This window comes from Diceros bicornis, chromosome 32, assembly GCF_020826845.1.
Source record: "Diceros bicornis minor isolate mBicDic1 chromosome 32, mDicBic1.mat.cur, whole genome shotgun sequence".
Classification (NCBI taxonomy): domain Eukaryota; kingdom Metazoa; phylum Chordata; class Mammalia; order Perissodactyla; family Rhinocerotidae; genus Diceros; species Diceros bicornis.
Window position 1 is genome coordinate 31,315,738 of NC_080771.1, and position 16,968 is coordinate 31,332,705.

Genomic DNA, 16,968 nt, shown 5'->3' on the forward strand with positions numbered 1-16,968 from the left:
ATTTACTATGTCTCGAAGACAAGGATGATGCCCTTAGAATAAGCATCTCTTCCTAAAAACTAAGGATTAATTACTGACCTTCTGTGCTCCCCTTGTGACCACTGATCTGCTGTGCCAGGAAAGCAATCTCGTGACTGTTGTTAAAGGGATGTTCCTATCACATGTGATGTATGCTCTTTGTTCCAAGATGGTATATAACCACTCTGTACACCCCACTTCTTTGGTGCCCTTCCTTCTTTGGGGAAAGAAAGCCCCAAGCTGTAGTCCTCAGACTTGGCTCGTAATAAACTCACCCAAATTTTGATTTATGGATTGATTATGGATTATTTGCGTTGACATCAAGACCCATCCTTCTTGGAGAATGCTGTACGATTCTATGAGTAGGCCATGTAGTTGGAAAGGGTGAAGCTCTTTGGAAGTTCCTTAGTTTCATTTTAGCAAGAGCCAGGCAAGACAATGCTCTTCTAGATAAGCTGATCCTTCCTGGGTGCTTTTCCCTCCTATTGGTCTTCGGTAATCCATTACAAGGTCTGAGAGCATCCAACAAGGCCTCGTCGTGACCTGTCCCAGGGAAGGAAATTCATGGACCGCAACTTCCCATAGCGAGCGGCACTCCTTTTGTGGTTCTCTCTGCTACTGGAGGAGCTGGCCTTCTTGGTCCTCTTGGTTTACCAAGGCGTTGAAGATAACTTGGTTCTTCCTTTGATTAACCAGTTTTAGGGTAGACTTGGTAGAAAGGGCTTGGCCTCCTTGAACTATGGAGGAGGATGAGATGAAGTTGCTCAGGGTGCAGCACCAAGCTGTGAGGAGTTCAGGTCTTGGGTTTGATGGTGGGAGAAGATCTGGATATTTACTGTGATTCTGGAGCTTCAGAATCTTCTTGATGGCCTCTCCCATAGAACGGAACCCACTTGGCATGTGTTTTTGCAGGGCTTCATACATGGCCAATACAATCTCCCAAGATCTTTCCATTCCCCTACCACAAAACCCAGCCTGTGCTGGGGGATTTCTGTGGTCACCCCAGTTATCTTAGGATAACCTAGAAAAACTATGGTTCTGGACCCCAGAGGGCTAATGTGGGCTTGGTCAGTGCTGCCAGATACGCATCTTGTTTTCTGTCCTGTTCCTCCTCTGAGTAGAGAAATCACAGCCTGTGCTGTTGTTCTTTTGGCTGTAAGGACCAAACAGTGATTGGGAAATTGCTTGTTTGGCAACTTGCAGAATATAGCTGAGAACCATCTAGTGGGGAAGGGTGATGACGGGGATGGGGATGCCTTTTAATAGCCATTGTCCATGTATTAAAAATTCATGAACTTGACTCAGAGGAGAGAACATCAAGCTTTTCTGAATGACTGTTTCCCTTACGTACAGTTTTTGCAACCTTGATCGTTTTATACTCCAAAGCATTTTAGAAATACCGAGATGGAAGAGGATGTGAAAATAAGGAAAGACAGACAGAAAGCAGTAAAAACAGGAAGCAGAGACTTAAAAGGCACAATAGTTGGGGCCCAGGAGCCTCAGTGATAGCCAAAGGCCTCATTTTTTGTTGGTATAAAACAAGCGCATGATGACAAAATCTGTCTTAAAAAGATAAAGGGATGGATAATGAAAGTTTTCCATTTTGAAACAAATTTAAATGTTAGTGCTTTAGACTCTGTCAAAATAAATGTACTGTTTATATGAAAATTATAGTTTTCACTTAAGTTATGGATCAAAAAATTCCGTTTCATGATTCTTCCTGTGACAGAAACGCTCAGCCATGAAAGTTGGCATAAATTCCTCCCTTTATCAGGCAACTGAGTTGTCATCAAGTCTTTGTTGAGAATGCCCACGTCTTAATTGTCTCCTCTTTTAGAATGAATTATGCATTTGTCACTTTATCATTAATAAGACTCTCTGAGGTCTCTAAAGTCCATTAAAAGACTTAAGCTAGAATATATTATTTTGTACAAATGGTTAAAAAAACCAACCACAGACCAGATGGTGTGGAAAGTGTAGTTTTATAATTGGGGGGAAGGGAGTAGATAAAGTTAGCATTTCATCTGTTTGCTTCCTTCGTGTCCTAGGCCAATGCATTCTTTATGTAACTATAACAACAATAATAATAGTAGTAATACATGTTCATGTATACACGTATAATTTTTTCTTTAAAGCAGGTTTTTTTTTAAACTTCGGCACTCTTGACACTTGAGGCTGGATCATCCTTTGTGATGGGGGCTGTTCTCTGCATCGTAGGTTGTTTAGCAGCATCCCTGCCCTCAACCCACTGGATGCCAGCAACACCCCTTATATAACAACCGAAACTATCTCCGGACATTGTCAAATGTCCCCTGGGTGGCAAAAGCATCCTTGGTTGAGAACCACTGCTGTAAAGTGAGATAAGCACTTTTTATACTATTTCCTAATCTTTGTTAGCATTTAAATGACTGACAGATTCTTTTCCATCAAGTGGGCGGGCCATAGATTAATCATTCCCCCAACCTGGGCATTTAGGTGGAATCCACTTACAAGTAAGGCTCTCATGAACATCTTCATGTGGTTCCCCTTTTCCTCCTTTAATTCAGAACTATTTCCTTAGGATTGATTCCCAGATACAGAATGAGTGGGATCAACTATTTTAGCAGGATGGTAAAATTGTAAAATCTGGGCCTTTAGCAAAACAAAAGTAAGCTTGAAGACTCTTGGCTTAGTCAAGCTTACGTCTCCCCAGCCCACTGAAGGATCTGGGATTCTGTTGCCTGGAGAAGGGGAACCAGTGCTTCCTCTCTGTATACATAAAGCCTGTCTGCAGACATTTCACACCGAAAAAAGAAGTGATAAATTGGGTTTCAGACTTCGGTAGGACAGTGTTTGTCTAGACACTGCTCTGCAAAGCTGTTGTAAACAATCCGAAACATTATAAATAATTTAAATGATTAAGTATCATCGGCAGCAGAGAAAATTCGTGTATTTAAAGGAAAACGTGTTTATCCTGATTTGACTTCCTTGACGAGGGCAGTTTCGTGGGTTGGGTGCTGTTGGGGATGCCACTGCAGAGCATGGAGGGGCAGTGGGAGCGTTGTGTGGGGTTCCAAGTGGAACGTTGACTCTCACAGGTCTGTTTCTGAAGGAGCTGTAGTGGAAAAGTTGTCTGAGCGTGTGCAAATGTCCTTTCAGCTGCTGGTTCTCGAGCTTTTATTTAGTTCCACATCTGTCACCTGGTTCTGAGCCACTCACAGGTGCCGTTTGGTGATTCTGCCCCACACTGCGAGGAGTGGTCTCTCTCAGGAGCTGCGTTGTGTTTGGTAGACCTGGGTTTTTTCACTGCCCAAGGTCAAACCTTGTTTTATTTGTCACCGTATCCTCTGTGATGCCAGGGAGAGACTCTGGTAAACAGCTTCAAGAAAGACTTCTCTGAGCAAATGATTGATCCAGTGAGGGCTGATATGGAGTGTACTTGTAAAACATTTGCTGAGATAGAGTTTAAAGTCTCAGAAAACTGTCAATAAGCACTTTAAGCCCCTCTGAAGAAACAATTTACATGTCACAATTACTTTATCAATTCTCAGTCCTTCACTCCATTAGCTGTATAGATGGCTTACAAAGAGTATTTTTAACACCATTTTATTACCTACTATATTTAATTTGAGAAGTAGGAAAAGAAAGGAAGGAGGAGGGTGAAAAAAATCCGCATTAAACAACCTGTGCATAACCACCGTTAGCATTTTGGTATATTTCCTTTGCCTAATAATGTTTTGCATATGATATTTCCATGGTTGGATTCATATAATACATGTGAATGTGTGCCCTTGATCCACTTCGCAGATGGCTTGAAGCATTTTTCTGTGTTATTATATGGTTTTCATAGCCATATATGCATCTTTCATCAGGTGTAGGTCCCTAATTCACTTAGCTTTTCTCCCATTGATGGACAGTTAGGTTATTTGCAGTTTATAAATAATGAAGAGCTTCATATAACATTTTTTGATTAAAAATTATTTCCTGAGGCTAGATATTTAGTAATGGAATAATAGATAAAAAAGAGAAAAAAGACCTTATATTCTTGAACACATGTCAAATTGTTCTCTGAAAGTAAATAGTTTCTTTTAAGTTGATGTATTATATCTAATCTTGCCATTAATTGAAAAGGGCCCCCACTCAAATGATCTAAACTTGTGAGATCAGAAGAATGGGACAGGAGAAAGTATGGAAACTTGAATATTCATCCTAATAATCATCCATGGCCAAGCTGGCAAGGCCTGGAGAGTGCGTTTGAGAAAATTGGCTGCCCCGGGTCTTTGGATACTGATCTTGAGGTGGACTGTACTTAGCTTTGTGCTGGGCGAGAGCTACGGTGCAAGGGGTGGAGTGGCCTGGTGGGAAGACCAGGATTGTGTGGTTCCTGGCGAGGGCTCAGCCGGAGCAGATGTGTGAGTCCCTTTGGAGAAGGCCTGCGGCACACGCTTCTGGAGTCCTGGAGGACCAGGATGGGGTGCTGCACTCTGGAGCTGAGCTGGTCCCAGTTTTGAGGTTGGGGAAGATTTCTTTGCAGTTGTGGAGACCTGGAGGCATAGAGAAAGGCCCTCCTTATGCCTCAACAACCAAAGTTTGCCCAATGCCGGCGCTGAAGAGCAGAAACTGCTATGCCTCCCACCAAGACCCAACAACTCGATGTGACTGCTGATCACAAAAAACCATGAGAATGCAGTGGAAAAAAAAAAGGGCACAGAGCAACAAGAGGAAGACAGACTCAGGTGGATACCTGGTACAGGTGGCTAGCGGTTGACATACAGCTGCTGGAAGCATCCCATGAGAACCCTAACACATAAGTCATAAGAACGTTCAAGGGTATCCAAGTAAAGCACTGAACAAGACTTTCTGGAATTTGAAGCAAAAAAAAAGATTTCTTGAATTAAAAAATTCAGTATATAAATAGAGAGATCTGCATTAGTGACCCAGAAGGCCACGTGGAAGAAATGTTTCACAATCCAAAGCCATACCATCGTGAGGTGGAAGTCATGAAGGAAAAGAGGGGCTCAGAGGACAGATGAAAATGACTTAACACGTGAGCATGTCCAGAAGGACAAAATGGAACAGATGGGTGGGTAGCTATTAATGAAACAGTAAATAGAGGGGATTTTCTCTGATTTACTGCTTGAGAGGGCTCACTTGGTTCCTGAAGGGTTGAATAGAAATCACACCCGTAACCCCAGTCATAGTTCAGTAGAAGTTTTGAATTCCAAGGATAAATAAAAAACCTAAACTTCTCAACACACCAAGTTATCCAGAAAGAAAACCAAAAAAACCCACATTGGACTTGTGCTCTTCAGCACTGGACACTAGAAGATAGAATGTCATCTGCAGTCTAGTAAGACAGAAGAATTCAGTGTCCAACCACTCACATGACAAGGCAATGGAAATGTACTTGTGGGTATGCGAGATTTTATGTATTGTTTATCTCACCCAAGAAAGCACCTGAATCAATGGAAACTTTAATGCGAAGGGAGATTTCCAGATAGGGAGATGAAGAGGTAGAAATAATTAATAATTTTGTAGTGCAGTTACATTTTGCAGGATGACAATAGTATGATTGAAATTTTGTGATGTTAAGTGTCAAATAAGGATTCTTGAAACAGAAGAAATACACTATAATGAAAAATTTCATAATAGTCTGGAACTGAAAATAATATCAGCAAAACCGTGTCGTGAAAGATTTCACTTTGATGCCTGCGGGATCAGTAGGCAAATAAAGCATCCAGCAAGGGGAGAGTTAATTCTGAAATTTTGATGTAAAAAGAAAATGTAATTTTAATTAGGATTGTTAAAAAACTGAAGGTAACCACTATAAGAATTGAAAAGCAGAGGAGAAATAGGAGGAAAAAGGAGATAAACAGAAACTTGACCAAGAGAGTAAAAATAAGCAAAAGGATAAAAGAAGAAATTAAAAATGTATAATAATCAAAATGGAATGGATGTAACTTATATTTGATTCAGTGAATGGACTGAATTCTATTTAAAAAGAAGCAAAGAAATCCAACTGTACAATGTTTATAAGAAATAAGCCTCAAACAAACAAGAAAGAAAGTTTAAAAAAAAAAAAACAAGAATGGAAGAGTTATTGGGAAGAATTGGGAAGGAAAAGTTAATATCAAAGTAGAATTTAAGATGAAAAGTACCAAAAAGCATCGGGAAGAACAATTCTAACGATAGAATGTTTGGTTTACAAAAGGGATACAAGAGTCATAGGTGTTTAATTAGGAAGCAGCATTACTATGCTAAATATATAAGACAAAAGCTCCTACAAATATGAAGATTACTTGATAAAAACAATCTTTCAGAATTTGGAATGTCTAGTATTCAAAAAATCAGCAAGGACAGATGATCAAATGTGACTAAGACGCTTGATTTTAGAGATGTACAACTTTGTGTCCTACAAGTGGATAATGTACACCGTTTTCTTCTATTTTTCAGAAATGATGAGCTTGACTGCATACTTGGTCACAAAGGAAACCTTAATAAATTTGTCTATAACCTGATAAAATTTGAAAGATAATAAAAAGATGGCCAAAATGTTCACTATTTGAAAATAAAAATTCCTAGGTGAAATAAATCAAAACAAGCAAATTACCTAGAAAGTAGTAAATCACTTATGCTGTAATGATATTTAGAAGAGGAAAGTGCTTACCTTAAAACTGCACAGAAGACTGAAAACACCTACACTAAATATTCATCTTAAAAATTTTTTAAAACAACAATAAGAACAAAATAGAGATAAAAGCCAAGTGAATGAAATGCAAAACAAAGACAATAGAAGAAAATAAAACAAATGCTGATTCATTGAAAAGACCAATTGAATAAAGTCCGCCTGCTTAATAAAAGAACAAAGTAAGAGCAAAAACGTATAAGTAAATATTGAAAAGGAGACTGAACCCCAAATAATGAGAATATAAATTTGAAAAACTAGAGGAAATGAGTGATTGCCTTGAGGAATGTAAATGGGCTAAAATTGTTTGAAGAAGCAGTAGACAACTTCGAGACAAAGTCCAGTAGAACATACTTGAAGGGTGATAAAGCACCTATCAGATAAAACAGCTATCAGGTCTAGATGGTTTTGTAGCTGTGTTCTACCTGGATTTAAAGAACACAATTCCAGTTTTAACCCCCTGAAGTCAACAGAAAAATGGTAATACTCCACTTAATGTCTTGAAGCTATATAACTTTCATACCAAAATTGGAGAAAGATAATATGCCTCTCTCTCCTGTCCCCCAGTACAGTCGTAGATCAATGTCACTTATGAATACGGATGTTAAAATTCTTAAAAAAAAAAAAAAGTAACAAGTCGTTTCCACCTGTTTACTAGAATAACAATATATTAACTGAGTATGTTGTTCCAACAATGCAAGAATGGTCGAACACTGGCACAGTTAGCCACATATTTAGTGAGAAAAAGCATAAACCACTAGATACCACAAATGTAACCAAATGAAATAATCAGTATAAATTGTGGTAAAGAGATAAAATTATTTCTGTTTGCAAATTATGGTTATATATTTAAAAAATAAAGACTCCAATTTTAAGGAGACTGATTTTTGTTTGGCTTATAGTTATTAAGTCTAACCACTTTCTCTGTTCCAGAAATAACAGTTGGAAATGGGGGGAGGAGGCAGGGACAGATGGGAAATCTCATTTATGATATTGACAAAAGCTAAACCAACACATTAGGAGTAATTTAAATAAGAAAGGTTATAGGGCTTATATCAGGAAAGGTATAAAATCTACTGGAAGATGTAAAGCAACAAATAGGAATATGTACCAGCCCTTCAAAAATTAGTGTTTGGTTGGTATCAGTGTAAACTCTCTCTTTATATATATTAAAAAAACACACACAGGTATAAAGAAATAAATGTGTGTTTGCATTGGTTACTATACATACATGCTCTAGCTCTGTCTGCTGAGAAAGCCTAGAACCAATGACACTCCAGTAGCAATGAGCACACCTAAGCACCTAGATCTTACTTTCTGAATATCATTCTCCAGTAAATGATATCAGAGCTCTTGAGACAGGTGGTTGATTCCAGAGTTCAGACAGATGAAAGGAGCCTGGAGTAGCCTGAAGTTCCAGTAAGTGAAGAAGTCCTGAAAAAGGATGGAGACACATCAAATGGGCATAGGAGCCAACCCCAAAGAGCTCCCACTGTCCAAAGGTAGAGCAGTTTGAGCAACAAAATGATAATGATAATATTGGATTATAACCCACAGAATTCATTGTGTCCATGAATGAATAAATAAATAACTAAATGAGAGAGAAGAGACAGCTCTTTCTTACAAAAGAATTCCAATTAATAAGTATACAAGGAATGAGAGAAATAGAAAGTCACCCCTGGAACACCTCAGGAAAAATTGCTGCAGGTAAAATCTATCAATGGATGCTAAAATCAGCGAGTGAAAGTTTGAGGAGAAACAGGATATTTGTGTAGTCTCGAAGTATCTTCCTCCGAGAAATTTATTAATGGGAAAGAGACAAATGGCAGCTATACAGTGAATGAACCCGGCAGACACCATTTTACCCAAATGATCAACGTTACCACCGATAATAAGACGTATTGCTATCACGTCCCGGGTACATCGCTTCTGTGGCATTCTTGCCGAAGCTGCATAACCTCAAATGAATCACGAGACAACATCAGACGAACCCAAACTGTGGGACATTGTACAAAGTTACTGACTATTACTCTTCAAAAGTATGAAGGTCATACGAGATAAGGGAGGACTAAGGAAGTGTCACGGATTGAAGGAGACTAAGGAGACGCAGCCGCTAAGTGCAGGTGGGATCCTGGACCAGAAAGAGAACATGGGTGGAAAAACCAGTGAAAACCGAATAAAATATGAGTTTAGTTAATAGTATTGCACCAGTGTTTTGATCATTGTTCAGTGGTTGTGCAGCATAGTAACCCTGGGGAATCTGGGTAGTGTAGGGTATGTGAGAACTCTGTACCGTTATTGCAACTGTTCTGTAAGTCTAAAATTTCAACATTAAAAAGTTAAGAAAAAAAGCATTGGTAGGAGAACAAAAACCCACAAAACTAAGGGTAGAGAACTCCGTGAAGATTTTGTCACCAGCCAGGTAAAAGGTATTACAAAAGATGTTCTCTAAGAATTTAGGGATCTTAAATTTCAAAAAATGTATATATCCATCTAAAACAAGGGGTTAAAGAAGATACAAGGGTTTGAAGTAGGAATAATAATAAAATCACACTGTAAACATACATTGATATAACCAAAAGTTGACATATCTCCAAGGAGAAGATAAGTATGTTTGGGGAAAGTAGCCAAATCTTTCTCTCTGAAGATAATCCCCCAAAACTGAAAAACCAAGAGCTTGCAGTTTAAGCTTTTTTTTTTTTTTTTGTTAGAACTGTGAAGTTAATAATCAAAAGAAACAACTATTGGATTTGGGGGAGCAGAGATCATGAGGGGTGGGGGATGGTGAACAAGGAGACAGCCGGGTTTTTTTGTAATGATCCTTAAGTACTTCTTGACTCTTTAAACTGTGCGTGTGTAATTAATAAAAACTAAAAATTAAAATGTAAGTGGGAGTAGATGACACATTGGTGGGGAGCATGTGACTTATGCTGTGGACATTTGCTGTGAAGGTGGCAGGAGAGATGGGTCAGTAGCTGGGCTGGATGTGGGGTGAAAGGAGAGCTTTGTAAGATGTATTTGCATGCTGCTGCTGAGGGTGTCTTAGTAGAGAGGGGAAACAGTGATTAGGATGGAGAAGCGATATGTGCTAGAGTGAGGATCTGAGTAGGAGACAGGAGATGGGACCCTGGGGCCAGCAGGAGAGAAGGCATGGGATATGGGACAAGGGCGCAGGATAGGCACATTTCCCTGACATGTAACTTCTTCTCTATTCTGTATGGAACAAGAAGCCAGGTCATCAGCTGAGACTGAAGAGGTTTGAGGAGAGCAGTGGTGAAAAGTCATCTTAAAAGAATGGGAAAAAAGAATTTCTTAGTGAAATATAGGGTTGTATTGCTTAATGTGCTTCTATAATGTATGCATTAAGGTATGCATTAATATTTTATTTAGGATTTTTGCACTGGTATTCATTGAGAGTTCAGTCTGTAGTTTTTAGTCAGATTTTGTTATGCTGGCTTCATTAAAATTACTTGGAAGGGGGCCGGCCCGGTGGCATAGTGGTTAAGTTCACACACTCCACTTCGGTGGCCCGAGGTTCGCAGGTTCGGATCCTGGGTGTGGACCTATGCACCGCTCATCAAGCCATGCTGTGGCGGTGACTCACATACAAAATAGAGGACGATGGGCACAGATGTTAGCTCAGGGCTAATCTTCCTCAGCAGAAAGAGGAAGATTGGCAACGGATATTAGCTTAGGGCCAATCTTCCTCACCAAAAAAAATCACTTGGAGGCCTTCCTTCATTCTTAGGGCTATGGCACATTTTGAATAGAATTGGAGTTAACTGCTACCTACATATAACAGATGTTAATGACGTCATTTGTGAAACTTTCTGGGCCTGGTTGTAAGAACTTTCTCATTTTCTTCTAGAATAAAATTAGTCTCTTCAAATTTTTTTTCTCTTATGGGATAATTTTTATATAATAGGAAATATATGCATTTATCTATAATATACGTTGGAGCCATAGAGCCTTATAATAAATAAATACACACATATCTTCATTCTTTTCAGCATCATCTTGATTTTTTATTTTACAGGTTCCTTCCATTTCTTCTTATCTGTAGTTACGTACCTATTCTTATGTCTTATTTGGCTATTTGGGCTTTCACATTTTCCTAGATTAGATTAGATAATAGATTATCTACTTTTTACCCACAGAACAATTCAGCTCTTGCGTTTATTTTACATTTTTATTTTTTGGTTTTTTAATTCTACCATTTCTATGCTTATCTTTACTGATTCAGTCTGCTTTCCTTAGACTTTTGTTCTTTTTATAACTCCTTGTTTTTGAATACTTTATTTCATTTCACTTTTTGTGTGCTAATGCCGTTGGGACTGAAAGCTGTACACAAATAGATGGTCTAGGGCTAGGTGGGCTTCACTTTCCTGAAACACTCTTCAGAAAAAAGACTTGGCAAGGGCTCAGGACTCATCAGGCCAGTGGTCAGCTGTTTGCTTGAGGGGTTGGGGTAAAATCGGACACAGCCCGGCAGCCAGGGCACAGATGGGATGAAAACCTAGAGCCCCGAGCCATCACCTTAACCCTTTGCTGGCCCTGCCCTTGGGAGCCCCCATTTAGAACCTGCAGAAAACCAGCTTCCAACATATAGATTCCAGGAGGAAAGAAACTTCCCATTCAAAACGAGCTTGCATGTTAAAATTAAAGCACTCCAGGAAAATAATGCTAATACAGCTAAAACTATAAAAGCAAGAGCATTCACTCCAGTGAATGTGAAAATAACTTTGAAATAATTTTTTTTTAAGAGAGAACCCAATGAATAACATGCATTTTAAAAAGAACAACCCTTCTTCCTATTAATCAAGAACTTATAGGAATGAAAGGACCATTAGAAATCCTGGAAATACAATTTGAAAAAACTTGAAAAAAATTGCTTTAAAGCTTAGTAAGTGGGAAATTCCAGAAAGGATACAGTTAAGGAAAGAATCAGTAAATGTGAAGATTATGTTGGGGAATTTGCTTTGAACACAGCAAGACAAGATAAAAAATATGAAGAGTTAAAAAAAAAAAAAGGTAGAATGAGAAGCTCCAACATAAAATATTTGAAATATTGATGGCTGAGAATTTTCCAGCACTGAAAAGGCACGAGTCCTTCAGCTATAAATACAGCAGTATAAATAAGTATGGATCTATGTATGGACATATCATATTGAATTGGCAGAATACCAGGAGAAAAAGAAAATTATAAAAGAGAAAAGACAGATTACCTACAAAGGATTGATAAACAACAATTAAACTATAGCAGTTGCAGCCTGAAGCCTGAAGACCAAGGGGTATCCTCAGAATGCTTAAGACACACAGCTGTGAGTTGAGACGTTCTATATCCTAATAACCATCATTCAAAAGCAAAGGGAAAATGAAGGTGTTTTCAGACATACGAAGACAGTTTAGTACTAATAAACTTTTGCTAAAAGAACTACCCATGTACTTACCATAAGCAAGAAGGAATGTAACACAAGAAGCAATGGTGAGCAAAGAAATCAGTTAAATATATTAGAAAGTAGAAATAACTATAGACTTGGAAAAGAAAAACTAAATTTTTATGTGAAAACTCAGACTCACAAGAAAGCCAGGAAATGATTATCACAAAGTTCTCAGAGGGTAGGAAGGAGTCTTAATTGGGAGGGGTGCATAGAACAGACATATATATATATAATTATAATATATAAAACTTATATGATGTATATAATACTAAGGACTAAATTATGTGACATAGCTATAAATGAAGAGAGACCATTGGTAGTATAGAAGTAACACTTAAATGGGGTTTTTGTTTTGTTTTGCTTTGAGCTTATGGGGGGAAGCTGGCCGCCTTGAGGAAGGGCATAAATATAAGCAGAATCATTACTGCCTCTTCCCAGTGCCTCACTCAGTACATTCACTTAGTCACCAAGGACTGTCCATTTTACCTCCACTCCTTGTGCAAAGACAAACATCTTTTTATTCCTTTGCCCCTTTGCAAGTGGTCAGAATAGCCTTTGCCATCGCCCCCCCCCCCCGAAGTCAGAATTCCACCTGTTATCCTGGAGGATGTCCGTGATGTTTTGTTAGGTTGTTAACGTGGAAAAAGAAAATTTGCAGAGCAAGGTATGGTCTGATTCCATCGTTTGTAAAAATAAATGACAAAAGAAGCCCATTTGTGTATATCGATGACTGTTTCTGTAGCACCAGTCTCTCTCACCTGCACTACTCTACCAGTAGTAGTGGCCAAAAGACTGACCTCCCATGTAGCCATCCTTTACACAGTAGTCAGCGATCTTTTAAAAACATTAGTGAGGAACATATCCTCATCCTCCTCCCACATTGAAACCCAAACTTCTCACCTGAGAGGATTTTTTCTTCTTAGCATAATGGAGGGAATATTTTGGCTCAGACAACTGCAAAGTTTAGGGGTAGGACTTGTTTCAGGCATGGCTGGATCCAGGTGTGCAACCCAGTGGCTCTGTTTCCTCTCTTGGCTTCATTCCCAGCTTTCTCTACATGATAGCAAAGGGGCCACCAGCAACTGGAAGTGTTTGTCACTCTTTCCGCTGATCTCCAAGAAACGAAACTGTCTTTTACCAAGAGCTCCAACCAAAGCCCCAGGGATGCTTCTACTTGGTCTGGCTTGGGTGATGATGGTGGGGAAGTAAGACATCATTACTGCCTAGAACTGAGTCACATGCCCATCTCTGGGGGTGTAACCTATGTTACCTTGACTTTTTTGTGGGGGCGGGTAACAGCTTTATTGAGATATGATTCATATGCCTACCTTACAGTTCACCCATTTAAAGTGTGCAAGTCAATAGTTTTTAGTATAGTCACAGAATTGTGCAACCATTGCCATGATCAATTTTAGAACATTTTCATCACCCCTAAAGGAAAATTCCTGCTCATTAGCCATCACCACTCACCCCAGCCCCCGTCCCCGGCAACTACTAATCTACTTTCTGTCTCTATGAATTTGCCTGTTCTGGACATTTCATATAAATGGAATCATATAGTGTGTGGTCTTTTGGAACTGGCTTCTTTCACTTAGTGTGATGTTGTCAAGGTTCATCGGTGTTGTAGCATGTGACCATGCCTTTTAAGGCTCTTACAAGATCTTGAATGATCTGCTGGCTCCTGCCCTCCCTTATGGCCTCACATTAGGCTGCTCTCACCCTCTCCTGCTGTGTTTATGCACATAGCTGCTCAGACTCTTTGCGTTCAGATAAGACTCATACAGACCAATGGAAAACCAGATTTGATTAAGAAATGGGACCAAGGGGCAATGCACTTATTATTTCAGTGTTTCACGATAAAGCCACATTGTGAAGAACAAGGCTTTTTTAAACTGCTTGCTCCCAGTAGAATAAGTAATTTCCAGTTTTATCTTGGTTAAAATAGGCCCTGGGTTTTCTGGGATAATCCAGTGCAAAACTTCTGCCCCACGCTCCCTTCAGTCACACTCCTAAGATACTGTGTCCCACATCCCGGTTTGGAAGCTGTCACCCCACGGTTGTTCTCTCCCCTCCTGTCCAGGAGAGCGAAGAGGAACTCTACTCCTCCTGTCGCCAGCTGCGGAGGCGGCAGGAAGAGCTGAACAACCAGCTCTTTCTGTACGACACACACCAGAACTTGCGCAATGCTAACCGGGACGCCCTCGTTCGAGAGTTCAACGTCAACGAGAACCAGCTCCAGCTGTACCAGGAGAGGTGCAACCGGAGGTAGGGCAGCCCTTCCCCCGCTGCACGTCCTCAGGGTCATGCCCTCCAAGCCCCGTGACGGCGGGCACCTGTGGCCAGGCTGCAGGAAAGCCCCTGCATTGCTATCTCTAGAAATCTTTTACTGATACCCTTGACTCTCATTCTCTTTGCTTTATAAGTTAACTTATAGTAATGTCTTAAACATCTGCAACTTCCCCAGTAGAACGGTCGTCACTGGAAGGACGCTTCAATATAATTGTGAATGTAAATGGTGACCACCAGCCTTTCCCAAGAATGGGCTAGTCCAGTGGTTCTAAATCAGGGTGGAATCCCCCCCACAAGGGGTGCTTCTGGTTGTGCTAAGACATGTAGTAGGGGGGTGGGCAGCCAGGGGTACCTGGTGTCCTGCCATGTGCCAGACAGTCCTGCTCAACACAGAATTATCCCAAAGAAAATGCCCAGTGCAGCTCCAGTGGGAAACATGGTGCTGAGCTCCTTACCCATATTCTTCTCATTTCAGCTTTACTTGAGCCCACAGAGTAGCAGTGACCCCAGTGCAATAACCAGTGAGGAAATTGAGACTCAGAGAGGTTACATGTCTTGCCAGGAGCCCACCTCTCCAACTCTCAACCCTGTACCATCCAGCCGTGAATGACCTGCAAATGTGTGGACAGAGAAATGGTACAGAGTTCAGCACATGGCCCGGGTCCTATCCTAATGGATGATGGTGAAATCTCTTTTATTTCAGGTTAAGAGAGAAGAGAGTCAGCAACAGCAAGTTTTACTCATAGAAGCCGGCGTGCATGTGTCATGTGTAAGGGCGTGTGTGTGCGTGTGTTTGTGTGTAGCAGAATGTGCTGTGTTCAGACCCTGGGAACATGCTCATCTGTGATGTCATCCTCTCTTCAAGCCTGCCATCAAGATGAAATTTCTAAAGAAGACCCAGTTGGCATGAGTTGGGGTGACTTCCTACTAATTTTTTTCATCTTGGACAGTTTCTTAACTTATAATTTTCTATAGAGGATCCCAAAAACGTGCTCCTTGTTTTTGGCCTCTCGTGTTCTAAACCTCATTGAATAAAAGCAATGAAAAATCTCGATCAGTTAAACCCTCTGTGCACGACCTGTACCGTGAGCAGGATTCCTTTTCCGGCCTCTAAAGGCCTAGGTAATTGACTTCCTCGAAAGATGAGCCCGAAATGTAAGGAACTAATTCATTAGATTCTGGAAAGGATTTTAACTAAAAGGCAAATGATTCCACAATTAAGGACATCAGATTTCACCGGGGCCCAAAGAGGAGCCCTGCCCCTGACTGCGGCATCTGCCCAGCTTCCCTGCCCCAGGTCAGCGGGCTCAGCTCAGTGCACTTGAACTACCACCAGCTGGCTAGCTGGCTAGACAGATCTCCTGCACAGACCTGTTGCAATACATGAGTACATGGAAGCTGTTCATTCAGGCAATTCCCAGTTAATGGCAGAGACTTGCTTTGTGACTGGAGTTATTGGGGGTGGGAGATGGAAATCTTAGAGCCTCTTTGATTTAAAAAGCCTGTTGGGAACCAGAGACCCACTGAAGGCTCGGCCAGCTTCTTACTCCTCCTCTGCCCACTCATGAGTTGGCTGTGTGACCGCTGGGGAGGCTCTGGGGCTGCAGCTCCCCACAGACAAGAGGTCGTTTACTGATTAAACGAGGTGATGAAAGTTAGGATCCATGGGGGACTGTCTCTGGATTACCCAGTTTTCTGGAGCAGCAAGCTAAGCCTTATGGCTTAAGCTTTAGAAAGCTACAGAAAATCTCAGATGCAGCTGTCCCCAAAGGGGCAACCCCCCCCCAGGACGAGATGACACTCCTCTGCATCTTGAGATACAATTTAATATTTGTACAGTGTGATGATTTAAAAAAGCTTTTTAAAGATGAGGATAGTGTTGGGCGGGGTGGTCAGTAGAGTCACAGCTCAGAATGAATTGAGAACCGACTTGGGGGGAAAAACATGGAACTGTGGAAAAGATTGTGGTGTGGAGGAACAAACCAGCAGTAAGACTGGTGGCTTCCCTTGGTTGCAGCTGGGTCCTGGAAACGCATTCAGCCCTCCCCTGGTTATCCTGGGCTTAGCCTGCATGGATAGCTGAAAACCAGCCTGTCTGATCCAAAGACCTTATCCCTTCATTCCACAAAAATTTATTGAGCACCACCATACGCCAAGCACTGTGCCAAGGTCTGGGGGTACAAGGCTGCCCAAGGTGAGGCTGTTTTGTGACATTGTTTTAGTTATTCCTTGAACTGGGAGTTTCTGTTCTATTTGACAATCAGCCACGGAGAGGAGAATATTCCTGACGGTAGCAAATATTCAAAGCAACTTTCAGGAAAGGTTGGATGGAAAAGGCACTGAGCTGAATGCTGCAGGGAAGGAATTTTCAGACTCTCTAGCCAGTGCCCCATTAACCATTGGCCGGGTAGCCTAATTTTTGTACCTCCATCCCTACCCCCAAGTTATTACCTCTCCCCGGTAGAGCTCAGATGTTGTTGCTACCATGTAACACCCATACCCAGTCACACGGAGGCAGAGAGAGCAGGCAGCGGGGTTATAATGAAAATGGTGCTG

At 40.8% G+C, this 16,968-nt stretch overlaps 1 protein-coding gene across 1 annotated transcript in view; it reads left to right on the forward strand.

The window, feature by feature from the left end:
* The window catches only part of PLCG2 (phospholipase C gamma 2), a 149,615-nt gene extending 134,151 nt beyond the window's left edge, over window positions 1–15,464 (forward strand). The window contains exons 32-33 of the mRNA XM_058528355.1: window positions 14,204–14,388; window positions 15,116–15,464. Coding sequence (XP_058384338.1) covers window positions 14,204–14,388; window positions 15,116–15,158 — 228 coding nt within the window. The 3' untranslated portion in view covers window positions 15,159–15,464. The remainder of the gene's footprint in view (window positions 1–14,203; window positions 14,389–15,115) is intronic.
* Window positions 15,465–16,968: the final 1,504 nt, after the last annotated feature.